Raw genomic sequence first — 26,133 nt, 5'->3', positions numbered from 1 at the left:
GAGAAATGCTGATGAATGTCTTTCTCGAGCTGTGAATGCAACTGGTTCACCTCTGACGCTCACAGGCAATGTGTATTGGAAGAGATTTCTGAATGTTCTTCGCCCAGCATACACCCCTCCAACCAAACATGCTTAATCTACTCATTTTCTGGATGCAGAGTTCAAGTGAAGGTCAAGCAAATCATAGAGAAAGCAGACTGTATTGCAATCATGAAGACTTCTGCCTGAAGCCCATACACGCTCAGCGTACCTGTTGGACACCAAGTATGCTGGCAAGAGCATCCTATCTGGTGCAGAGATCAACAAGGCCTATGGTGTCATCACTACCGTGTCTTGCCATCTTGGCAGTCTGGCGAAGTACACTTCCAAGCAAAGGCTTTGGGATGGAGATGCAATACGGTAGTCGTGCCAACATATCTCATCAGCCACCTGGTGGAAGGGACTTTGTGTATCTGAGGCTCTTTCCCCTGTTGCCTCCATCATCCTCCAAATCCCACCAACATCAGCCGCCTCAGAGCGCAACTGGTCCTTGTTTGAGAACACACACACCAAAGCATGCAACAAACTGACCAATACAAGGGTTGAAACATTTGTGGCCATCGAGGAAAATTTGAGGCTTTTTGAGCCTGACAACGAGCCATCCTCAACAAAGTTGGAAAGTGACAGTGAAGATGAGGCCTCAGAGTCCGATGTTCAAGAGGTGGACATTGAGGAGGTCCAGGGAGAAGACATGGAAGCCTGAGAGGAAGACAACCAAAGCTTTAGTTTCTAGACTATCATTTTACAGATATATGTTGAAAACGTTTTTGGGAGATGCGAGGGATCATTCAATATTCCCTTTTGTTCAGTGAAATCATCCCATGTGAAGAGTCAACTCATTTAATCAAAGTTCAATTCGTTACAATTTTATTTTTTTATTTCTATTGGAAGGGTGTAATCATTTGCAATTATGTTTGCTTATGATAAGGTAAAATGTTTATGTTTCTGTCACCATATGATATGATAAATATATCCAATACAAAAAACATCTACATTTAAAATAATATTAATTTGCATACATTTCCGTTAATTCCCATATATTCCCACAGAAAGTTTCCACCTCTAAATATTCCCACAAAATGTGCAACCCTAACCACAATAAAAAAATCATAATATTACTAATACAAATAATATATATTTTTGTTTCTACCAAATTAGTACACTAGGCCTTTATTAGTCATGTATAAGCAGAGAAAAATACTCGCCAGCAAAGCGGGAGAAAAATACCGGTCACGTTGATACTTTAACATTTTGCACATATTGTAAGATGATCAAAATGTACAGTATTACAGTAGTAGTGTATTGTGGCCTCAAACGATGATTCACTTCAGATAACTCAAAACTAAATATGTATAAAAATAAAGCGTGCAATTTAATGACCTACGTGTTATTTTTACAATCCATTCCTTAATTTTGCTATAATCCTTAGGATTTTACACAGAGAAATTATTACAAAAATGGACAAAAATGGTCTCTTCCTAAAATTACAATAGCAGAATGTGGAATCTGTGAGTCCGAACTGTGAGACAAAAATGTCCAATGAGGACAGTGACGCCAACCTATCCACTCTGTACAGAATTCTGTGATGCAGAGGTCCCTACAGGAGAGAAATGAACAGTTGATTTGGACTACACCAAAACATCAACATTTATACCTTTCTTTTGTGAAGTAGCTGACCTCATTTGATACAGCATCTCAAAAACCTATTTTATAGTCAACAGCTCCCTCTGGTGAACATATTGGGGAGCACATTCAATGTTCCAATCCAATCATGGCATAATATCCCTTTCTTACAGAGTAGGATATCTCAAGGAAGTAATGTACTTCACATACAGATAAATTAATATCTAGGGCACCTAATAAAGCTTAACAATTGATGAATTTGATTGATTGAAAAGCACAGCTGTTACCTGTGTGCAGAAGCATGATCTCTCCTCCAAAACTAGAAAGTCTGGTCTTTCTACTTCCCTGTGTGTCACACTGAGGCCCGCCCAGCTCACAGGTCAACACTTTGATTGGTCCCCTGCCTCCCTTCAGGTGGATCTAGATGCCGTTCTAAAATGGAAACAATTCAATAAAGTGATGAATTCATCCAATCAACATCAGACTCAGTGGTTTAGAATTGTACAGATTCTGCAACTGTTAAGTTTGTGTCAGTGCGTCATGAATGAATAAGCATGCATATACAGCCACAGAGTGGTGTTGTGTTCATTAGGCACGAAACGGAAGAAAACCGTGGAAACGGAAACGTACTATATTAGCTTGTAGAATAAGAAACGCCAGTTTTCATTGCACCACGTTTTGCTACTGTGCTCCCTAATGAACACGACCCAGGTCTGTAAAGCAGGTTTAAGTTTGGCCCTCCTTACTGTACCTCCTTGGATGTGGGCACCTCCAGCTTGATCTTCTCCGGGGCCTTAATAGCAACGACCATCTTGTCGTGGCAGAATAAGATTTAGCTAGGTAACATACTGTGGGCAGTTGCATTTTCCCTTCTGAGCTAGGGCTTAGTCAATGTATCTGTTAAACCATGTGGTGCTATGTAGAATATCAGAAGGGGAGGAGGACAGAATGGAACATTGTTTTCTTATGGGAATGTGTATGTAACTATTCCTAAACCATGTGAAGGGATGGCGTTATTAATGGGGAACCAGTTAGTTATCTCATACAATGTCTGTACGCCAGTCACTCCCTACTTTTCTCATGGGGGGAAGGAGTAAGGCAGTGTTTGGAACCATTGTATGTCCCCTCTGAGGTTGCCCTTATCTTGATCTGGTATATGTCCTAAGAGGCTCACTGTCTTCAGTGAGTTTGTCCAGGTTTGGGAGTATCTAGGATTGACAATTGATATATGCCATTGGATGAGGTAATGTTTTGGTAGACAGTGAAGTACCAAGAATGAGATTGAAACCTTGTTTTGGGAGATCAAACTGAACAATGATTTATAGTTTATGCTGCCTAGCTATGGGATACTCCTCTTTCGGGTAAAGGATTCTTTGTAAGTTGAGAGGGGTGTATCTTGGCTATAAATGAAACTAAGAATTGTTTTGTAAGGACTCTCAGATAATTCATTTATAGACACTGAATTGATCTGAGAGTCAAAAAAGGGCTTTGGTGAAGCTCATATATTGTTAAAGATGGATTTTATAATATAACTCTGACTTGTGTGTGTGGTTGGCTCTCTCTCTCTCATCATTGAGTAATACAGGAAATTACCACGACAGTCTGCTCCTGGAACACCTTGATACCACTGATGTCTCTGTGGGTCACGAATGCTAATGTGCAAAGGCAATTAAAGATGATACAACAGCAGGACACAAATTGTTTGTACTTTAGGACTGGTGACTGTTTCCGCACCGTAATCCTAACATTGTGTCCCAAAATGTTGGTTCATTCACAGCGTAAATCTAAGAGTGACTTCCTTATTTTTTTGACACTATTTTATTATCAGTCTGCATTTTGCTAATTTTGGGTTGGTGTCTCCTTATCTACTATTCTCAGTGTTGTTAGCTTCTTAAAATACCAGTGTTTGTACCATGTAAAAGGTGGTGTTAGTGTTTGAAAAAAGGCTGTCCTGCTCCTCTCCTCTCTACCTAACTTCCCCTCACATTTACATAAGTATTCAGACCCTTTACTCTTTACTTTGTTGAAGCATCTTTGGCAGCGATTACAGCCTCAAGTCTTCTTTTGTATGACGCTACAAGCTTGGCACACCTGTATTTGGGGAGTTTCTCCCATTCTTCTCTGCAGATCCTCTCAAGCTCTGTCAGGTTGGATGGGGAGCATCGCTGCACAGCTATTTTTAGGTCTCTGCAGAGATGTTCAATCAGGTTCAAGTCCGGGCTCTGGTTGGGCCACTCAAGGATATTCAAAGACTTGTCCCGAAGCCACTCCTGCATTGTCTTAGCTGTGTGCTTAGGGTTGTTGTCCTGTTGGAAGGTGAACCTTCACCCCAATCTGAGGTCCTGAGCGCTCTGGAGCAGGTTTTCATCAAGGATCTCTCTGTAGTTTGCTCTGTTCATCTTTCCCTCGATCCTGACTAGTCTCCCAGTCCCTGCCGTTGAAAAAAATCCCCACAGCATGATGCTGCCACCACGCGTCACCGTAGGGATGGACCCAGCTTTCCTCCAGACGTAACGCTTGGCATTCAGGCCAAATAGTTCAATCTTGGTTTCATCAGACCAGAGAATTTGGTTTCTCATGGTATGAGAGTCCTTTAGGGGTCTTTTGGCAAACTTCAAGCGGGCTGTCATGTGCCTTTTACTGAGGAGTGGCTTCCGTCTGGCCACTCTACCATAAAGGCCTGATTGGTGGAGTGCTGCAGAGATAGCTGTCCTCCTGGAAGGTTCTCCCATCTCCACAGAGTGACCATCGGGTTCTTGGTCACCTCCTTGATCAAGGCCCTTCTCCCCCGATTGCTCAGTTTGGCCAGGCGGCCAGCTCTAGGAAGAGTCTCGATGGTTCCAAACATCCTCCATTTAAGAATGATGGAGCCCACTGTTTTCTTGGGGATCTTCAATGCTGCAGAAATGTTTTGGTACCCTTCCCCAGATCTGTGGCTCGACACAATCCTGTCTGAGCTCTACGGACAATTCCTTTGACCTCATGGCTTGGTTTTTGCCCTTATTTAGACAGGTGTGTGCCTTTCCAAATCATGTCCAATCAGTTTAATTTATCACAGGTGGACTCCAATCAAGTTGTAGAAATATCAAGGATGATCAATGGAAACAGGATGCACCTGAGCTCAATTTCTATTCTCATAACAAAGGGTCTGAATACTTATGTAAATAAGGTATTTCTGTTTTTACTTTTAATACATTTGCAAATGTTTGCGCTTTGTCATTATTGGGTATTGTGTGTAGATTGATGAGCAACCATTTTTAAAAATCTAATTTTGAATAAGGCTGTAACGTAACAAAATGTGGAAAAAGGGAAGGGGTCTGAATACTTTCCGAATGCACTGTATAGTGGGTGAAGGCATTCATAGCCGACTGCTCAGATGGGGGAGGGCATACCAGTCAACCGTTTTTACATGGTCCTTCTAACCAGACTTAGCAACTTATAGTTTTTACATTGTCCTTCGTATCACCAGATTCTGACCTGCTATAGTTGAGATGTTGAAGTACCCAGAAGAGGAGTCATTTCCACGCCCCAGGATGCAGACGAGTTATCCTGCATCCCTACGACGTATGGGGCTGCTGTCACCACCCACCTCAGCCCACTCGGACACACAAAGCCGTCATGCACCGGAGGAAGATGAGTTGCAAGGCCCTACACACCACTCTCATCTAAGAGACTACCAGCCCTGCTCCAGGCCTCCTCAGTGGTCAGAGAGTGACCACACACTCACCAGTTGGGAGCTGATGAGGGAATACGAGTACCTACGTCACGAGCAGCAAGAGATCAGGAGGGCGTACTCTAGGCCTACCCGGCCTCAGTCACTGCCGAGGGAGCACCGGAACAGCCGCTACTTTCCTGACCCCCCCGGCTAAAGCCATCATCACCTTCACGGGAACACAATCACTACTGGTACTCCCCGAGTCGGCCCAGCTACTCCCCTGAGAAACACTCATCCAGCGGGCGAGGGCATTCACAGCTGACCGCTCCGACGGGCGAGGGCATTCACAGCCGACCGCTCAGACGGGCGAGGGCATTCACAGCCGACCGCTCAGACGGGCGAGGGCATTCACAGCCGACCGCTCAGACGGGCGAGGGCATTCACAGCCGACCGCTCAGACGGGCGAGGGCATTCACAGCCGACCGCTCAGACGGGCGAGGGCATTCACAGCCGACCGCTCAGACGGGCGAGGGCATTCACAGCCGACCGCTCAGACGGGCGAGGGCATTCACTGCCGACCGCTCAGACGGGCGAGGGCATTCACAGCCGACCACTTTTACATGGTCCTTCTAGACGGATTTAGTGACCAAGAGTTTTTTACAGTGTTTATGTTCTAAAAGGATATTCTCTGTTGTCTAGGCTGTCCGTCATGTCAAAGAGCTGCTGTGCACAGGTCTTGATGAGCTCATCCAGACTTTCCTCCACCGTCTTCAGGTTCTGCAGCTCCCGCTAAAATCTCTGCTTCGGCCCCACAAAACTGGTGACTGGACACGGACCTCTGGGGAGGGAGAGGATGATACCACACTGCTACCATGCAGGGTGATCTGGTCTTGGTATTTTATTAGGTCCCCATTAGCTGTTGTGAAAGCAGTAGCTACTCTTCCTGGGGTCCACACAAAACATGACATAATACATTAATAGACAACAACAGCTCAAGGACAGGAGTCACATATTAATTAGGGCACGCAGTGGAAGACCTTTCTAAACGATTTGCAACTGAAGAATAAAATTTGTCTTTCTTACTGGACAAGTTCAGGTCCTAGTCCCTCCCTATTTCAGTCTGTTTTCTTCCATTTGGTGCCTAATGAATACCACCCTGCATGAACACATCCTATCAAAACAGACAAATAAGCACAGAAGGTGGGAGCACAGACTGGCAAAGAGCTTGTGTGTTGAAACCGTAGTACTCACAACCACTTGATCTTGTTGGCAGATTGTTTCTGAATAAGGTTGATCCCCTCCAGGCAGAGGTCATAGAGGTCATAGACCCTCGGTTTGCTTGTGTTGAGGTTCTTTGCCACGAGGTTAAGGGCCATGAAACTGTGAGGGATGCCACGCAATAGCCTTAGGAACTTATTGGTCAACAGAGCCAGGGACAGATCCTGGAGGACAAATGGTGTGTCCGGTACCACGGGATTGGGTGTGAATTTAAGTATTCTCTCTCTAATTCTCTCTTTCTCTTGGAGGACCTGAGCCCTAGGACCATGCCTCAGGACTACCTGGCATGATGACTCCTTGCTGTCCCCAGTCCACCTGGTCATGCTGCTGCTCCAGTTTCAACTGTTCTGCCTGCGGCTATGGAACCCTGACCTTTTCACCGGACGTGCTACCTGTCCCAGACCTGCTGTTTTCAACTTTCTAGAGACAGCAGGAGCGGTAGAGATACTCTCAATGATCGGCTATGAAAAGCCAACTGACACTTACTCCTGAGGTGCTGACTTGTTGCACCCTCGACAACTACTGTGATTATTATTATTTGATCATGCTGGTCATTTATGAACATCTTGGCCATGTTCTGTCATAATCTCCACCCGGCACAGCCAGAAGAGGACTGGCCACCCCTCATAGCCTGGTTCCTCTCTAGGTTTCGGCCTTTCTAGGGAGTTTTTCCTAGCCACCGTGCTTCTACACCTGCATTGCTTGCTGTTTGGGGTTTTAGGCTGGGTTTCTGTACAGCACTTTGAGATATCAGCTGATGTAAGGGCTATATAAATACATTTGATTGGGTTCAGTGGCACTGGCTACAGTAGGAAAAAGGTACAAATATTTTATCAAAGCCAAAACAAGACATTGATTCAACATTATCTGCATCCCAAATGGGACCCTATTCCCGACATACACTGAGTTTACAAAACATTAGGAACACCTTCCTAACATTGAGTTGCACTCCTTTTGCCCTCAGAACAAATCAAATCGGTCACATACACGTGTTTAGCAGATGTTATTGCGGGTGTAGTGAAATGCTTGTGCTTATAGCTCCGACAGTGCAGTAATATCTAACAATTACACAACATATACCAAAAACACACAAATCTAGTAAAGGAATGGAATTAAGTATATAAAAATATATGGACGAGCAATGTCAGAGCGGCATAGAACAAGATACAGTAGAATAATATAGGATACAGTATATGCATATGAAATGGGTAATGCAAGATATTTAGACATTATTATTATACCTTTTCATTTATTTAACTAGGCAGGTCAGTAAAGAACAAATTCTTATTCACAATGACGGCCTACTCCGGCCAAACCCGGACGACGCTGGGCCAATTGTGCGCTACCCTATGGGACTCCTAATCACAACTGGTTGTGATACAGCCTGGAATTGAACCACGGTCTGTAGTGATGCCTCTAGCACTGAGATGCAGTGCCTTAGACTGCTGCGCCACTCGGGAGCCAAGTATTAAAGTGACTAGTGTTCCATTTATTAAAATGGCCAGTGATTTCAAGTCTATGTATATAGGTAGCAGCCTCTCTGTGCTAGTGATGGCTATTTAACAGTCTGATTGCCTTGAGATAGAAGCTGTTTTTCAGTCTCTCGGTCCCTGCTTTGATGCACCTGTACTGACTTCGTCTTCTGGACGATAGCGGGGTGAATAGGCAGTGGCTCGGGTGGTTGTTGTCCTTGATGATATTTTTGGCCTTCCTGTGACATCGGGTGGTGTAGGTGTCCTGGAGGGCAGGTACTTTGTCCCCGGTGATGCATTGGGCAGACCGCACCACTTTCTGGAGAGCCCTGCGGTTGAGGGCGGTGCAGTTGCCATACCAAGCGGTGAAACAGCCCGACACAGGATGCTCTTGATTGTGCATCTGTAAAAGTTTGTGAGGAATTAAGATGACAAGCCACATTTCTTGAGCCTCCTGAGGTTGAAGAGCTGCTGTTGCGCCTTCTTCACCACACTGTCTGTGTGAGTGGACCATTTCAGTTCGTCAGTGATGTGTAGGCCGAGGAACTTGGAAGCTTTTCACCTTCCCCACTGCGGTCCCGTCGCTGTGGATAGGGGGGTGCTCCCTCTGCTGTTTCCTGAAGTCCATGATCATCTCCTTTTTTTTGTTGACTTTCCTGGCACCACACTCCCAGAGCACTCACCTACTCCATGCAGGTTGTCTCGTCGTTGTTAGTAATCAGGCCTACTGTACTACTGTTGTGTCATCTGCAAACTTGATGATTGAGTTGGGAGGCGTGCTTGGCCACGCAGTCATTGGTGAACTCCCTGTACGAGGGAACTGAGCACGCACCCTTGTGGAGATGTTGTTTCCTACCTTCACCACCTGGGGGCGGCCCGTCAGGAAGTCCAGGACCCAGTTTCACAGGGCGGGGTTCAGTCCCAGGGCCTCAAGCTTAATGATGAGCTTGGAGGGTACTATGGTGTTGAATGCTGAGCTATAGTCAATGAACAGCATTCTTACATACAGTTCAAGTCGGTAGTTTACATACACTTAGGTTGGAGTCATTAAATCTCATTTTTCAACAACTCCACAAATTTCTTGTTAACAAACTATAGTTTTGGCAAATTGGTTAGGACATCTACTTTGTGCATGACACAAGTCATTTTTCCAACAATTGTTTACAGACAGATTATTTCACTTATAATTCACTGTATCATAATTCCAGTGGGTCAGAAGTTTACATACACTAAGTTGACTGTGCCTTTAAACAGCTTGGAAAATTCCAGAAAATGATGTCATGGCTTTAGAAGCTTCTGATAGGCTAATTAACATCATTTGAGTCAATTGGAGGTGTACCTGTGGATGTAGTTCAAGGCCTACCTTCAAACTCAGTGCCTCTTTGCTTGACATCATGGGAAAATCTAAATAAATCAGCCAAGACCTCAGAAAAATAATTGTAGACCTCCAAAAGTCTGGTTCATCCTTGGGAGCAATTTCCAAATGCCTGAAGGTACCATGTTCATCTGTACAAACAATAGTACGCAAGTATAAACACCATGGGACCACGCAGCCGTCACACCGCTCAGGAAGGAGACGCGTTCTGTCTCCTAGAGATGAACGTACTCTGGTGCGAAAAGTGAAAATCAATCCCAGAACAATAGCAATGGACCTTGTGAAGATGCTGGAGGAAACAGATACAAAGTATCTACAACCACAGTAAAATGATTCCTATATCGACATAACCTAAAAGGCCGCTCAGCAAGGAAGAAGCCACTGCTTCAAAACCGCCATAAAAAAGGCAGACTATGGTTTGTAAATGCACATGGGGACAAAGATCATACTTTTTGGAGAAATGTCCTCTGGTCTGATGAAACAAAAATAGAACTGTTTGGCCATAATGACCATTGTTATGTTTGGAGGAAAAAGGGGGAGGCTTGCAAGCCAAAGAACACCATCCCAACCGTGAAGCATGGGGTGGCAGCATCATGTTGTGGGGGTGCTTTGCTGCAGGAGGGACTGGTGCACTTCACAAAATAGATGGCATCATGAGGCAGGAAAATTATGTGGATATTTTGAAGTAACATCTCAAGACATCAGTCAGGAAGTTAAAGCTTGGTCGCAAATGGGTCTTCCAAATGGACAATGACCCCAAGCATACTTACAAAGTTGTGGCAAAATGGCTTAAGGACAAAAAAGTCAAGGTATTGGAGTGGCCAACACAAAGCCCTGACTTCAATCCTATATAAAATTTGTGGGCATAAAAGAAAAAGCGTGTGCGAGCAAGGAGACCTACAAACCTGACTCAGTTACACCAGATCTGTCAGGAGGAATGGGCCAATATTCACCCAACTTATTTTGGGAAGCTTGTGGAAGGCTACCTGAAACGTTTTCCCCAAGTTAAACAATTTAAAGGCAATGCTACTAAATACTAATTGAGTGTATGTAAACTTCTGACCCACTGGGAATGTGATGAAAGAAATAAAAGCTGGAATAAATCATTCTCTCTACTATTATTCTGACATTTCACATTCTTAAAATAAAGTGGGGATCTTAACTGACCTAAGACAGGGAATTTTTACTCGGATTAAATGTCAGGAATTGTGAAAAACTGAGTTTAAATGTATTTGGCTATGGTGTATGTAAACTCCCGAGATTCAACTGTATATACTGTTCTACGGTATCTTAGTCACTTAATAACATTTATATATCTGGCATTACTCATCTCATATATACTGTTTTCTATACTATTCTTTAAAAAAAATGTTACCTCTATTTAACTAGGCAAATCAGTTAAGAACAAATTCTTATTTTCAATGACAGCCTAGGAATAGTGGGTTAACTGCCTTGTTCAGGGGCAGAACGCCAGATTCTATTTAAACTTTACTGAGTTTAAATGTATTTGGCTAAGGTGTATGTAAACTTCCGACTTCAACTGTAAGTATTCCTCTTGTCTAGATGGGATAGGGCAGTGTGTAGTGTGATGGTGATTACATCGTCTGTGGATCTATTGGGGCGGTATGCAAACTGAAGTGGGTCTAGGGTGACAGGTAAGGTAGAGGTGATATGATCTTTGACTAGTCTCTCAAAGCACTTCATGATGACAGAAGTGAGTGCTACGGGGCGATAGTCATTTAGTTCAGTTACCTTTGCTTTCTTGGTACAGGAACAATGGTGGTCATCTTGAAGCATGTGCGGATATGTTCGTAAATATGTGGGAATATGTTCGTAAACACACCAGCCAGCTGGTCTGCACATGCTCTGAGGATGTGGCTAGGGATGCCGTCTGGGCTGGCAGCCTTGCGAGGGTTAACACGCTTAAATGTCTTACTCACATCGGCCACGGCATCAATTCGGAACAGCCTCAATTCATCAGGCCAAGGACTCTACAAGGTGTAGAAAGCATTCCAAGGGATGGTGGTCCATGTTGACTCCAATGCTTCCCACAGTTGTGTCAAGCTGGCTGGATGTCCTTTGAGTGGTGGACCATTTTGATACACACGGGAAACTGTACTACCATACCCCATTCAAAGGCACTTCAATCTTTTGTTTTGCCATTGACCCTCTGAATGACACACATACACAATCCATGTCTCAATTGTCTCAAGGCTTAAAAATCCTTCTCTAACCTGTCTCCTCCCCTTCATCTACACTGATTGAAGTGGATTTAACAAGAGACATCAATAAGGGATCATAGCTTTCACCTAGATTCACCTGGTCAGTCTATGTCATGGAAAGAGCATGTTTTGAACACTGTGTATATTCTAGTACTTTAGTTAGCTAATAGCCATTCACTGTATCTTGATTATAAAAGTAAACCACTGTATGTTTTATGGATTTAGTGGCAGTTATAATATCTGGATATGAAAATAAACAGTGATAACACTACCAAGTGTTTTGTATACTCAGTGTAGTTCACTACTTTTGACCAGAGCCCTATGGGCCTGGTCAAAAGTAGTGCACTAAATAGGGCATAGGATGCCATTAGCAATGCAGGCAGCCTTTTGGGGGCCCTAAGCAAGATTTTGTTGTCCCCACCCCCACTACAAACCATTTTAGTGCTTAGCGGCCTGGGGCCCTAAGCAACCACTTATGTCACTTATGCCTGGAGCCGGCCCTGGACACAGGAATTGGCAATGCAGGCATCCTTTTGGGGGCCCTAAGCAAGATTCTGTTGTCCCCGCCCCCACTACAAACCATTTTAGTGCTTAGCGGCCTGGGGCCCTAAGCAACCACTTATGTCACTTATGCCTGGAGCCGGCCCTGGACGCAGGAATTGTACAAGGCAAGGAAGTGTCAAAGGCTCATTCAACGCCAGGTTGATTTTGAATAATAATAGATTTTCAGTATTGATGATCACGCATACCTTGTCTTGTCTTTGTGCCTTCAACCAGTTCACAGGACCTAGACTGAAGAGGGATAAAAAACAGCAACAACCACTTAAGTGCCTTGTTGCAAACAGGTTGTATGTTTTTGAATATTTTTTTTATTATGTACAGGCTTCCTTCTTTTCACTCTGTCATTTAGGTTAGTATTGTGGAGTAACTACATGGTTGTTGATCCATTCTCAGCTCTCTCATATCACAACCAATAAATTCTAACTGTTTTAAAATCACCATTGGCCCTAATGAATAATTATCATGATCATAGAGATATTCAGCGATATTCAGATATTGGTTTTTACACATCTATCAATCAGTGCCCTTTTTTGCGAGGCATTGAAAAACCTCCCTGGTCTTTGTGGTTGAATCTGTGTTTGAAATTCACTACTCGATTGTTTGATGGACCTTACAATTGTCTGTATGTGTGGGGTACAGAGTTGGGGTAGTCATTCCAAAATCATGTTAACCACTACTACTGAACACAATGAGTCCATGCAACTTATTATGTGATTTATTAAAAAGGCCTCGTTATTTTCAAACACCTAGAGAGATGCTCAGAAGTGTAGAATGCAAGTACCTGTAGTTCAAAACACAAAAGGAAGAATGCTTATTATATTTCATAAAGGCTAGAGAGCTGTTACCTTACATAGATGCAGATGGTTCTGTCACGGCCTGGCTCATCATATTCTTCTTCAACATCAACATTCTGTAAATAAAATATATGTAGACAGGGATTACTAAAAACAACGACTACAATCAATGCGATAAGAAAGCTATCAATCAAAGTAATCATGAGCGTATCCTCCCGTGTTTAGCCGTAGCAACATCATCATCCACCAATTCCTCCTCGCCCACGGGCTGATCAGATGTAGTGGTCCGTCGAGGTATGGTGGCATGATAGGAATGGCATCATCGCTTATTCCAAGTGGCGTTATGTGGTCTGTCAGAAAGTGTTTTTCACATATGTGCTCCTCTGTTGAATCCTACTTCTCCGTCTTTCGCAGGGCAGCAAGGCACACTTCTATTCGAGTCTGGTCCTTAGGAACATGTAAAAACCTCTTATTATTGTCGCTTCGATTAGGACACCCCAGACCACGCATTTCACCAGAGCCAAATGTATGTGACAACCACCAGCTACATTCGAACGTTGTGTAGCTAAATTAAATATAACGTTTGTTTATTTATCTCAAATTCACGTCTCTTGGACAGGAAAATATGATTTTCAAAGCCGGAAGTTGGCATCATGTGATGAACGTCAGCCAATGAAAATTTTAGAAAAGCAAAGTAAGGCGGGATTACGTCTTCCTTGTATGATTATATGAAATACGTGTCGTTACCGATATTTCTGTTCCGCCACCTGCAGGATTGGGGTGAATAATAAGTGTTTCCGTTAGGGGACGAAAAGAAAAGACGGCAGCGCAGCATTTTATTTTGCGTTCAGTAAGCTGTGCGCGAGGTATGGAGCCGAGCATCTGCGCAACGAGCACGGCGCACCTGAGTTTAATATAATATTTATAGTCCGCTATTTATAAAGAAAATAATACTATTTTAGACTACAGGATAAATGAAAATAACATGTGTAAAAAGCCTATTTCAACTGGAAACGGAGAATAAAAGAACTTAGCCCTTTTCTTATTTTAATTCAGTGGCACTTGGGCCTATTTTGTCTAGCCTTTACATTGGAATATGGTGCTGATATTTTCGCAAACCATTGCCTAGAGCGGGAATGAGTCGAATCCTTCCCCGCCCAAATTATGGTTGATTTGGGAAGTATTTGCGGCTAAACCGTGCTGTAGCGCAACCGACAGCCAGTAGTGGCCAGCAGCAAACAGCAGCAGCTACAGCGGTGGATGTAGGATCAGAGTCGGGGCGAATCTGGGATTCACTGTCAGAGGGGAAGAAGAGCAGAGGACTTTCTCAACGTTCTGTGAATCATGGCTACTGAAACCGTGTCCCCGGCATGCACTGGATCCAGTTTGCTGCAACCCATAAGCGAAATCATCAATCTTCCTCTCGACCAGGTAAATAGGTTAATTCTTGTTACTTCTACTTACGCTTCTTTCAGTATTTCTATCATTCGTCGCATGTCCAAAATCGCAGCAAAAACAACATTGTGTAGCCAATGGTCTTTGATTCCTCACTATCAAACAACGGTATTGGTATTGCCATTTCCCCCTCATAGGAAATCATGAATTTGGATTGGTTTGATACAATCGTTCAACACGTTGATGCCACATTGGCATAAGCGCAAATCTCGCAATGATTGAATTAAAGGCCCCCTTTAAATGTCACAAAAATGTCACGTTTAGTCGACAATGAATCATCAGCCATACTTTTAAATAGTCTCTTATTTGAACAAATGTGCCGCAGATATCTGTGTTCAGAATATGTAGCCTGTCTAGACTACAAGAACCCTAGATTTGGATTTACAGTTGACATGGCCTCTTACTGATCAGGCTATAATGTAAGCAGTTTTATTTTACGCACAAAATAAATGAAACATTTTCAGTAGCCTAATCACAGCTGTAGAATAGGCCTATGTGTTTTGCTGCCAGTGCCAAATCAATCTGAATTTATCATTAAGCATGCTTTCAGTTATTACCATTGTCTATTCCTTGCAATGGTTTTCACATAGGCCCATTCAGGTGACCTGTATATGTAAATGCTATAGTCTCCCTTGTCATTAGAATACGTCAAAGAACACTCAGATTACATAGCCTACCCCGACCACAGCAGCTTTACTTTACATGTGAAGCCCATCCCATGCAAATATTAAATCTGCAGCACCCACTCTTACAATCTACTGTATACAAGATTTGCATCTGAAAAAGATCAATGGAAAAGTCTCTGATAATATCCCACTACTCTATTCACATTCATAACCAACCAAGTTTGAATCCATGCTCATTTATGTAATGTGGCACATTCATATATTTATCTAATGCATGACTCCCCAGCGACAACCTTAAGTTAAATGCTGTAATGCTGCTTTTCCCAAACTCGGTCAAAAGTAGTGCACTATAAATTGCCTGGCTACCCATCCACATCGCTCCGGGCAACTGTTGTTTCTTCTCCACGATGAGTCTGGATTTGCCTCCTTCCCTGACGATTTCTAGAATGCGAACACATTCTGACCAATCAGGTCCCATATTATCAATTTTGATACTCTGATTGGTTAGAGGCGATTCAATTGCTGATAAAAAAAATAATTGTGCAACGCAAATCATTTTGAAGTTACACAAACTACTTCTATGATGGCAGTTTCAGAATGAATGTATCAATTGATAGAGCAGCAGAATTAAATTCAGGGTGAGTCGTCAGTCAACACTATAAAGAGAATAGGGTGCCATTTCAGCACAACTCAAGAGGTTGTACTGTAGAACTCCTGTTTTTTCCCCCGTTTAGCCAAAACAAGAGACCAGATGTACTGTAGTGTGCAGTAAATTATCCCATAACATCTACAGTATTCATGAAGGGAACGTGAGTCGTCTGAACAAACTTCAATTCCTCTTAATACTCCTCTAGAGGTAACAGGTGTGTTTGTTTGGTGATTTCACTGAGCGAGCTCTATAAATATTTCCATTGGTGTTTTCTCTTGCCAGTTTCACGCTAAAGGTTCGACTCGGATAATACTGTACTGGCGTGGGTATTTTCTATCCACATTGTCCTTTCCAGCACGGTTTCAGAAACTATGGTGGACGCGTAACCAGGCCTGTCTAGTACAGCTCGGCTTGGTTACTTAACATTATAAACTGGGTGGTTTGAGCCCTGAATGCTGATTGGCTGACAACCGTGGTATATCAGGCCGTAAACCACGGGTATGACAAAACATTGATTTTTACTGATCTAATTACGTTGGTAACCAGTTTATAATAGCAATAAGGCACCTCTGGGGTTCGTGGTATATGGCTAATATACCACGGGTAAGGGCTGTGTCTAGGCATAAGAACAGCCCTTAGCCGTAGTATATTGGCCATATACCACACCCCCTTGCTTAACTATACCTTCATAGTATTAAAATGGAGCTGCTACTCTACAGAAAGCTCTGATGACACAAGTTGTTAATAAACAAATAAGTAATCAGGTTCTCTAGGCATTAATATGAGCCCTGGTCTACAACTGATCATGTAACATTACTCCCTCTTCCATAGATACTGAGCCTTAGCTACAGGCTACAGATCTGTGGTTCACCATCAGGCCCTATCAGTTGTTGTAGCCTAGCACCATTGCTACATTTGAGAATGACATAGCCCCGTAATACTGTTGTGACTAAAATTCTCTTTGACTTTGAGATGTAGGATATGATATTTGCCTTAGAAATTCCACAGCAATGTGAGAGTCAGGAAGTCAGTCAGGGGCTGCGGTACAATCGATCAGAGAGTAGCTATAGTAGTACTTATGTTCCTCCTAGTAACAGTATGGTGTTTTGACGACACCCTCAAGTGATGTTACTGTGGAAACGACTTTCTAGTAACAAGAGAAGGAACCAAAAAAGGAGCGGCTCCAGGGATCTTCCTGTGGTCTGAGCCAGATTCATTTCAGACTTCTACTTTGAAAAGAAACACAGAGTGTGTCCAAATGGCTGCCTATTCCCTTTATAGTGCACTACTTTGACCAGAGCCCACAGTGGGGTTTCTGCGTAGCCATACAGCCACACGGTCATTGTAAGCTGATTTAGTGTAAGGGATTTGTCCAGGGGAAAAAGGGTATCTGCAGCTATAAGTTATAGGCCTCCTAGCTCTTACTATGCAAACCCTGACCAGGGGCAGAAGACTTAATAATATCAAAGGGATAACACTTGGGCCTGCCATACCAAGAAACACAGGCTGCGTCCCAAATGGCACTCTTTTCCCTGTACACAGTGAAATACTTTTTTACCAGGGCCCTATGGAAGAAGTGCGTTATATAGGGAATAGGGTGCCATTTGGGACGAACACACATATTCCTGCCTAACCCCAGTGATAGTAACCTATTACTATCACTGAAAGAGAATACGGTACATGGTTGCTTTAACTTTAATGGCACCAGCTAGGCAGTCTTTGGCGTTCAGGGGCTTTGTGTCTAGCGTCTCAGAGTAGGAGTGCTCATCTAGGATCAAGTCCCTCCGTGTCTATTTCTTTTTATTAATTGTGATCTAAAAAACTAAACTGATCAGCAATCTAAGACACCTAATACATATGGCTCCAAATCTGTGGTTTAATGGCTCTGCTTTCTCTATGGAAGCTGACTGGTATTTTAGGCCAACTTGGTTGCCGATACTTTCACACATGCAGTGACACATTCTGAATGTGAAATGTGTCACAAGCATTGCTGTCAAACTTTTGCTGTGAATATTTTAGCAAGCAGAGGACATCAAACATATTGCATTAGCTGTGTGTGGCTGAGTGTGCATGTGTGCAAATGCGCGTGCGTGAGAGATAATCCTTGGTGCCAAGACATAAATGGTGGTCTTCCCAATCAAGAGTTTTGGCCTGAGTTTGCTGCCCAACACCCTGGGGGCTCAATGAGGAGGAATCCCCAGGGAGTAGAGTACGGTTATCTGGCAGTGTCTGCATCCCAAATGGGACACTATTCCCGATATAGTGCACTACTTTTCACCAAAACCCTATTCCCTGGCTGTATAGTGCAGTACATTTCACCAGAACCCTATTCCCTATATATGGGCCCTGGTCCAAAGTGGTGCACTAAATAGGGAATAGGGTGTCATTTGGGACACAGACAGTGTGTGCTGTTAACTATGGGGATGTAACCAACTGAATGAAAAACATGGAGTTAATAATGCTGACATTCTACTAACTCCATTCAATCCAGATTCCCCTCCCATTAAAACATTCATAATGTGTTGTAGGCCTATGAGTTTGGTGAGTGAATACCAGAGTCAGCTAATTTGTTCCTTCCGTTGAGGGTTTGGCTGAGGTTAGTTTACATGGGACCATGGGACTGGGTGTTCCTCTCTCTACAGGGTTGGGAGCAGATGGATCTGGTTGTGTCCCAAATGGCACCCTATTCCCTATTTAGTGCAACAAATTAGGCCTGTAGGTCCCTACGTAGGGAATAGGGTGCCATTGGGGATGGGGCTTATATAGGAGTGCTGATAGGACACTAGGGCCTCACAGGGTTTCTCTTTAGGGGAGCTGTCTCAATGACTACAGGGACCATGATCCTCTGAGGTTATTATGGCTGATGGCTGGCTGACGGTATGGAAGCGGGATGACTGAGAGGCTTCACGAACACACCTGGTGTCCAACGAAATAAACATCACTTTGTTTTACAAGTTTTAACTAGTGCCATGCTCCTGTTTTTGCCAGCTAGCCAGCATAAACTATCTATGTGAGAAGGGCTCATCGGGATGACTAACTGAACCGAATCCATTCTTCTCCACTCGACTCAGCTGTGCGACATACACTACCAGTCAAAAGTTTGGACACGTACTCATTTCAGGGTTTTTCTTTATTTTTACTATTTTCTACATTGAAGACATCAAAACTATGAAATAACACACATGGAATCATGTAGTAACCAAAAAAGTGTTAAACAAATCAAAATATTTTATATTTGAGATTCTTCAAAGTAGCCACCCTTTGCCACTCTTGGCATTCTCTCAACCAGCTTCAGAAGATAGCCCTATTTGGTAAAAGACCAAGTCCATATTATAGCAAGAACAGCTCAAATAGGTAAAGAGAAAAGACAGTCCATCATTACTTTAAGACATGAAGGTCAGTCAATCTGGAACATTTTATAAACTTTGAAAGTTACTTCAAGTGCAGTCGCAAAAACCATCAAGCGCTATGATGAAACTGGCTCTCATGAGGACCGCCACAGGAAAGGAAGACCCAGAGTTACTTCTGCTGCAGAGGATAAGTTCGTTAGTCAACTGCGCCTCAGATTGCAGCCCAAATAAATGCTTCACAGAGTTCAAGTAACAGACACATCTCAACATCAACTGTTCAGAGGAGACTGTGTGAATCAGGCCTTCATGGTTGAATTGCTGCAAAGAAACCACTACTAAAGGACACCAATAAGAAGAATAGACTTGCTTGGGCCAAGAAACATGAGCAATAGACATTAGACCGGTGGAAATCTGTCCTTTGGTCTGATGAGTCCAAATTTGAGATTTTTGGTTCCAACCGTTGTCTTTGTGAGAGACAGAGTAGGTGAATGGATGATCTCCGCATGTGTGGTTCCCACCGTGAAGCATGGAGGAGGAGGGGTGATGGTGTGGGGGTGCTTTGCTGGTGACACTGTCTGGGATTTATTTCGAATTCAAGGCACACTTAACCAGCATGGCTACCACAGCATTCTGCAGTGATACGCCATCCCATCTGGTTTGTGCTTAGTGGGACTATCATTTGTTTTTCAACAGGGCAATGAACCAACACACCTCCAGGCTGTATAAGGGCTGATGGAGTGTTTCATCAGATGACCTGGTTGAGAGAATACCAAGAGTGTGCAAAGCTGTCATCAAGGCAAAGTGTGGCTACTTTGAAGAATCTAAAATATATTTTCATTTTTTTTGGTTACCACATGATTCCATATGTATTATTTCATAGTTTTGATGTCGTCAATATTATTCTACAATGTAGAAAATAGTAAAAATAATGAAAAACTCTGTGTCCAAACTTTTGATTGGTACTGTACGTCATAAATTTGTGCACCAGGCGTGTCCGTATTGCCTCTCCCGCGGGTTCAGCACTGGTCCATAAAAGGTGTATGTGTGTATTCTTAGCTCCACAGGTCTTTGTTTTTAGGGCACCTTTTTATGAGATTGATGAGCTAATTTATTGTAAAACATCATTCAGTTGATGATTCAGCTTTAGCCTATGCTATTTAATGCACAGACAGTATGTTTTCTTTGGACATATAGGCCCTAGCTACATTAACCTGAAATGGGAATGTCCCGTTTACTCTGGAATGTTCTTCTTCCATTTAAAAAAAAAAATGAAACAAAAAATGAAACTGAGGTAGTATAGAACAGCATGCTTCTGCTTTGAGAATAAATATTTTATGTGGTGGAGCTAATTAATTTAACAAACCTCTTGGGGTTGAGAATCTCTTTGATGTAGAAAGAGGTTTAGAGACAGCCATTAACCCTATATTATTACTCAGCATTTTCACTCACATAGAGAGGGAGGAAAGTAGATATTACACTTACAGGAAGTCTATCCAATTCCAGACAGTCTACCCCTGTGGTTAAGAGTTTTTATTATTATTATTATTTTATTTTTTTGTGCCTACCAGAACCGATAGAGAGTGACTATAAATACTTAGGATTTATTACATTGCACTGGATCATTCTTCAAAAGGTGGTTCAAAACCTGCCACATTGCTAATGGATTGATGGGGCACTATAGTAACCCTCAATTTGAATAATCAACATAATCTGAGTGCTAGTTTTTATAAATCAGTTCTTCAGTTTGATAACGTTCATGATTTTTCTTTGCCTACTGTGTTCTGTGTGTTATATACAGTATGTTCTGTCCAGTGGTGGAAAAAGTACCCAGTTGTCATACTTGAGTAAAAGTAAAGATACCTTAATAGAAAATGACTCAAGTTAAAGTGAAAGTCACCCAGTACAATACTACTGGAGTCTAAATATACTTAAGTATCACAAGGTAATGTAATTGCTAAAATATACCTACATTTGAAAAGTAAAACTATAAATAATTTCAAATTCCTTATATTAGGCAAACCAGATGGCACAATTTTCATGTATTTTTTTAATTTATGGATAGCCAGGGGCAGGCCCCAACACCCAGACATAATTTACAAATGAAGCATTTGTGTTTAGTGAGTCCGCCAGATCATAGGCAGTAGGGATGACCAGGGATGTTCTCTTGATAAGTGTGTGAATTCAACCATTTTCCTGTCCTGCTAAGCATCCAAAATGTACTTTTGGATGTCAGGGAAAATGTATGGAGTAAAAAGTACATTGTTTTCTTCAGGAATGTAGTGAAGTAAAAAACATATATAAATAGTATAGAACAGATACCCCCAAAAACTATTTAAGTAGTGCTTTAAAGTATTTTTACTTAAATACATTTCACCACTGGTTCTGTCTGTGTGGCAGGCCTACATGGGCGTTTAGTCTGCTCACGGATTCTACTTGGCTGCTAGCTTGCTCAGCTGTGGTGCTGTTCCACCTACAAAAGCACTTCCTTCCCTCTGTGTCAGAGGTTGCATCACAAATGGCACCCTATTCCCTATATAATGCACTACTTTTGACCATAGCCATATGTGCCCTGTTCAAAAGTAGTGCACTAAATAGAAAATAGGGTGCCATTTGGGACGCAAACTCGAGATGTCTTCCTGGAAGAAGGCCAGAGAGGATACTGCAACATGACTGGAATTTCCCCAGTTTCTGTAGTTCCTGAACTCCATCCATTCCATCCATTCAGTATCACTAACCAGGTTTCCATCCAACCTTTTTATGCAAGTAAAGTGCGTGTCGGATAAAACATGTCATGACAGGCCTGATGGAAACAGAACATTTATTTTGAAATGTCGACAAAACAATACGCTAGACAAGGTGGGATCTTTTTGTGTGTGTAAAATTAATTATGCGAGAAATGTCGGTGGAGATGCTGGGGGGGGGGGGGGGCATGCCCCCATCTGCATCAAAGGAGGCTGCAGTGGAGAGGGTCAAAGCCTTCAAGTTCCTCTGCGTGCACATCACAGAGGACCCGACGTCAACCAATCACACCAACATCGTGGTGAAGAGGGCGCAACAGCGTCTCTTCAACATCAGGTGACTGAAGTAATTTGGCATGGGCCCTCAGATCCTCAAGAAGTTCTATAGCTGGCAACTGCCCCAACCTCAACTGCAGGGGGTGAGCTCCCTGCCCTCCAGGACATTTTACGTCAGGTGGGGTCTGAAGAATCCCTGGAACATCGTCAAGAACTTCAGTCAACCCGAGTCACGGACTATTCACTCTGTTACCATCTGGCAAAAGGTTTCGGAGCATCGGGTCTGCGACCATCAGGCTCCGAGACAGCTTCTACCACCAGGCCATCAGACAGCTGAACAGCTTACCCTAGCTGTTTAGCTGCTCAGACCTGCACCTCCGAGACGATCTGCACCTTAGATTTTTTGCACACATCCAACCCTTACACACAAATATACAACCACACACACACACACACACACATACTCACACACACACACACACACACACACACACACACACACACACACACACACACACACACACACACACACACACACACACACACACACACACACACACACACACACACACACACAGTCAATGCTGCTGTTCTATTTTATACTATTTATTCAACTGTGTGACCAAGACACGGTCCACTTCATGTTTATATACACAGTAATATGATTTATGCCCTGTATCCTATTGTTTACATAGTTGTTTTATTACTACTACCACCTCCTTCTAATGACTTATTTGACCTTTGACCTTTGTTTATTATTGATATGGATATTGTACTGCAATGTTGAGGGAGCTAGCACCTTTTATACTTACTGTCAACTGTGTACGTGACAAATATTTTTATTTATTTGGCTCTTGCCAAAAGTAGTGCACTGCATGGGGAATAGTGTGTCAATAGGGCCACCGCCGGGGGTGAGCGACTACCCTAGTATAACCATCAGGATTGTTAAAGAGAATAACAAGGACTGACTGTAGCTCAGGGCAGTAGTGGTATTACTACCCTCCTCTGCCTGGGTGGGTAGCTTTATGAGGAGGACACCGTCGTTCAGGAGTGACTTGTTCTCTGTGGCTATGTCTCAAATGGCACTATACGGAGTAGGGGGCCATTTGGGTCACACACATAAAATGATAGGTATAGTAGAGCTCTATGTGAAGTATTATTCACGTCCACTCCCCCCGGTGTAGTAGGCCACTGTATTATTGCATCATTTCCCTTTTTCTCTGGATGCAGGGTATAACTTATCTACTGGAGCTCATTAAACCATTAGAAACAAGGCTCTGTGTTTACCATCTGCTGCCATTTTGCCCTTGAGCAAGGCACTTGACTCCTAAACAGCTCCAGTGGCTGACCCTGTCTTCCAGACCCTTTGTGTGTGTGTGCCTATGTTTCTCAGGCGGTTGTGTAGGTGTAATCTGAAAATAAAATGGACAATAAATTCTTCTTCTATAGATGACAGGCCTCATCTCTGGAAACGGCAGTAGTCATTGTGATTTCTCGACAGATCCCTATTACTTTCCGTAAGTGTATGCCTGTCTTTAGCTATGGAAGAAGGGTTTATGATGAGTGTATATGTACATTGAGCAGTGAATAGTGGTCTCCTACGCTTGAGATAAATAATTGAGTGTCTAAGACTAATGTATTGCACTAAGAGTGCACTTAGTGTTCATGGGAGATTGAATCATCTGAGTGGTGATGGCACACTGAGGGAAGATGTTGCGCTGCACTGGGCCAATGGGGATTAATGGGTTAAGAACACTGGCTTGGGCAATGTTCCAAATGGCACCCATATTACATATATAGTGCACTACTTTTAACCAGGTAGTGCACTATGTAGGGAATAGGGTTTAGTTTATTAGAATCCCCTTTTAGCTACTGCACATGCAGCAGCTACTCTTCCTGGGGTCCACATAAAACGTACAAATGCATGACAAATTACATGACAGTAATCGACAAGAACAACAAAAAATACTATTTACTCACTTCATATATACATATTTATGTTTTTATATACAGTACAGTTAAATTAGATCTTTATAATAGGGTGCCATTTGGGACACAGACTTGGACTAGCCTGACTAGCCACATTTTTGTTATTTATTCCTAGCAGATGCGTAGCAGATCTCCAATGCTTTTAGATTTGTGGGAGTAGCAAACAAGTGCACAGGAGAAATGATTGGGAGTGAGACGCACCCTCTTATGTGGACTGAGGTTTCTGTGACTGCAGCCTGTAGGGTGTAGGGGCAGGCTGGATCTGATAAGTCTTTGGCCAGGGGCAGGGTCTCTGGAACGAAAACTGGCAAATAGAGTATGTGAAAACAGGGAAAGGGAAGAACGGTGAAAAGTGCAATCTGCCACTGAAGTAAAAGGTGACACTTTCTGAGTGGCAGAGACTACAGAGGTGTGTGTGTGTGTGTGAGCATGTGTGTCTTAGGGCTGACCCCATTTAGTCGATTGATTGGTCGATAGGCTCTTGGTCAACCAAGATATTTTTTAGTCGAGCAGCATCTGTCTGGTTTGTGCCAATGGACTAATCCATTGAGGAGGCAACGGGGTGCAACGGTCCAAGAATAAGTTAAGTGTGGCTCAGATGCACAAGGCACATCTCTCTCCAGAATGCGCTCTCTACCGCCATTTTGTGCTTATTCATTGTTTCATAACTTCATTGTGTGCATAATTTGCTGTGTCTATCAATTCCCCATTACATATATCACCAGTAGTAGCCTACATTTACCATTCATTCCCATAATTTCTCATCTGAAATGTTTGTTTGGTGAGGGTAAATTCTGTTAATGCATTCAATATAAAATTATTTATTATTTTTACAGTGGTTTACCGCTCTCATGGTCGGAGTGAACACGTTGTTTATAGAACTCACAACCTATGCTACACCTTTGAGAAGCACGTTTTTGTTTATTTCATCCCATTTATGAGTTTTGTCAATTTATTCATTGTCTTTTGTAAGGACGTTCACCTGATTACGCATGTAGGATTAGTCTACCTGGCCTGCTCGCAAATGTATACCTATAAATGTGCCCATTTGGGGATGTCTGATAGTATTTCTGATTGTCTTAACTCACCACCACTAATGAGCTGTGGAGCTTCTCAAATCTCTCTTGCTTCACCTCAAATAGCAAGTAAACGAAATCTGGTCTTAGAATCAATTGAGAAAGACAAAAGTTCCTCAAGTATTTGAACAATATTTCCAGCTCTCTCCCTTTCAATAACCACTCGGCATGAAATGAGAAATTGTAATGCTCTGATCCGGTAGAAACGTCATATCATAGCTGATTACTTCTTTTCCATTGCCTAAATAGCCTACAGATGTGTCTGTCCAGGGCTCACTGGCACAGGAAACTCTGAGGGCCCAGAATATTTTATACAATGTTGCATAGTTGATACAATGTTTCAAGTTTGTTGCAGATAGGCTACGCATAGCCAATGTGTTGATAAGATATTTATTTTTTACAGGATATTTTCTACCTGCATTGTTTTTATTTGTTGGCTTTATGTAGGCTATTTTTACACAGTTGGCAATAAAAGTTACTTTTAGGTTTGTATAGTTTTCATTTAGATTTAGATAGAATGTAGATTAGCCACAGACAAGGATTTTGAAATACACATATTTGTGGAACAGTTCTTTGTAATATGAAAATCAGAACTGGCAAGCAGATTGATAGAAATGGTAAGATAAATTGGCACTCCAAATGGAAAAAGTTGATGACCGCTGGTGTAGCCTATTACCAGCAACTTCAGAAGGGTAATGGCAGAATCTGTGAAGGCGAACAGCACCAGGAGGATGGTCGGGAACAGGTTTTTTTTTGAGTCATTTGTGTCTTAAATGATTTAATCAAACAGCGTGCTAAAAGCATCAGACAAGTTCAGTATAGTTAGTTGATTTTATTAAAACACATAGGGTGTGTCAATACAGTGCATTCGGAAAGTATTCAGACCCCTTGACTTTTTCCACATTTTGTTACGTTACCGCCTTATTCTAAAAGGGATTTAAAAACAACATCCTCC

The 26,133-nt window shown here is 42.7% G+C and overlaps 2 protein-coding genes and 1 pseudogene across 3 annotated transcripts in view; 1 reads left to right on the top strand and 2 right to left on the bottom strand.

Moving 5' to 3' along the window:
- LOC139556126 (arf-GAP with SH3 domain, ANK repeat and PH domain-containing protein 2-like) overlaps positions 1 to 13,658 on the bottom strand; it is a 64,478-nt gene extending 50,820 nt beyond the window's left edge. The window contains exons 1-2 of one of the 2 annotated variants that reach the window (XM_071369678.1): positions 13,071 to 13,658; positions 12,414 to 12,456 (exon numbers count right to left, since the gene is read on the bottom strand). In XM_071369678.1, the coding sequence (XP_071225779.1) occupies positions 12,414 to 12,456; positions 13,071 to 13,222 (195 nt within the window). In that variant the 5' untranslated portion in view covers positions 13,223 to 13,658. The remainder of the gene's footprint in view (positions 1 to 12,413; positions 12,457 to 13,070) is intronic. The other variant, XM_071369680.1, reaches the window with a different exon arrangement.
- LOC139556645 (transcription factor E2F6-like) lies at positions 1,456 to 12,407 on the bottom strand (annotated as a pseudogene).
- Positions 13,659 to 14,231: 573 nt separating the features above from the next.
- LOC139556125 (lysophospholipid acyltransferase 2-like) overlaps positions 14,232 to 26,133 on the top strand; it is a 74,083-nt gene continuing 62,181 nt past the window's right edge. Inside the window, exon 1 of the mRNA XM_071369677.1 lies at positions 14,232 to 14,450. Coding sequence (XP_071225778.1) covers positions 14,364 to 14,450 — 87 coding nt within the window. The 5' untranslated portion in view covers positions 14,232 to 14,363. The remainder of the gene's footprint in view (positions 14,451 to 26,133) is intronic.

Source organism: Salvelinus alpinus, chromosome 27 (genome assembly GCF_045679555.1).
Source record: "Salvelinus alpinus chromosome 27, SLU_Salpinus.1, whole genome shotgun sequence".
NCBI lineage: Eukaryota > Metazoa > Chordata > Actinopteri > Salmoniformes > Salmonidae > Salvelinus > Salvelinus alpinus.
Note: the sequence above shows the minus strand (reverse complement) of the source record. Positions and strands in the feature narration are given on the sequence as shown.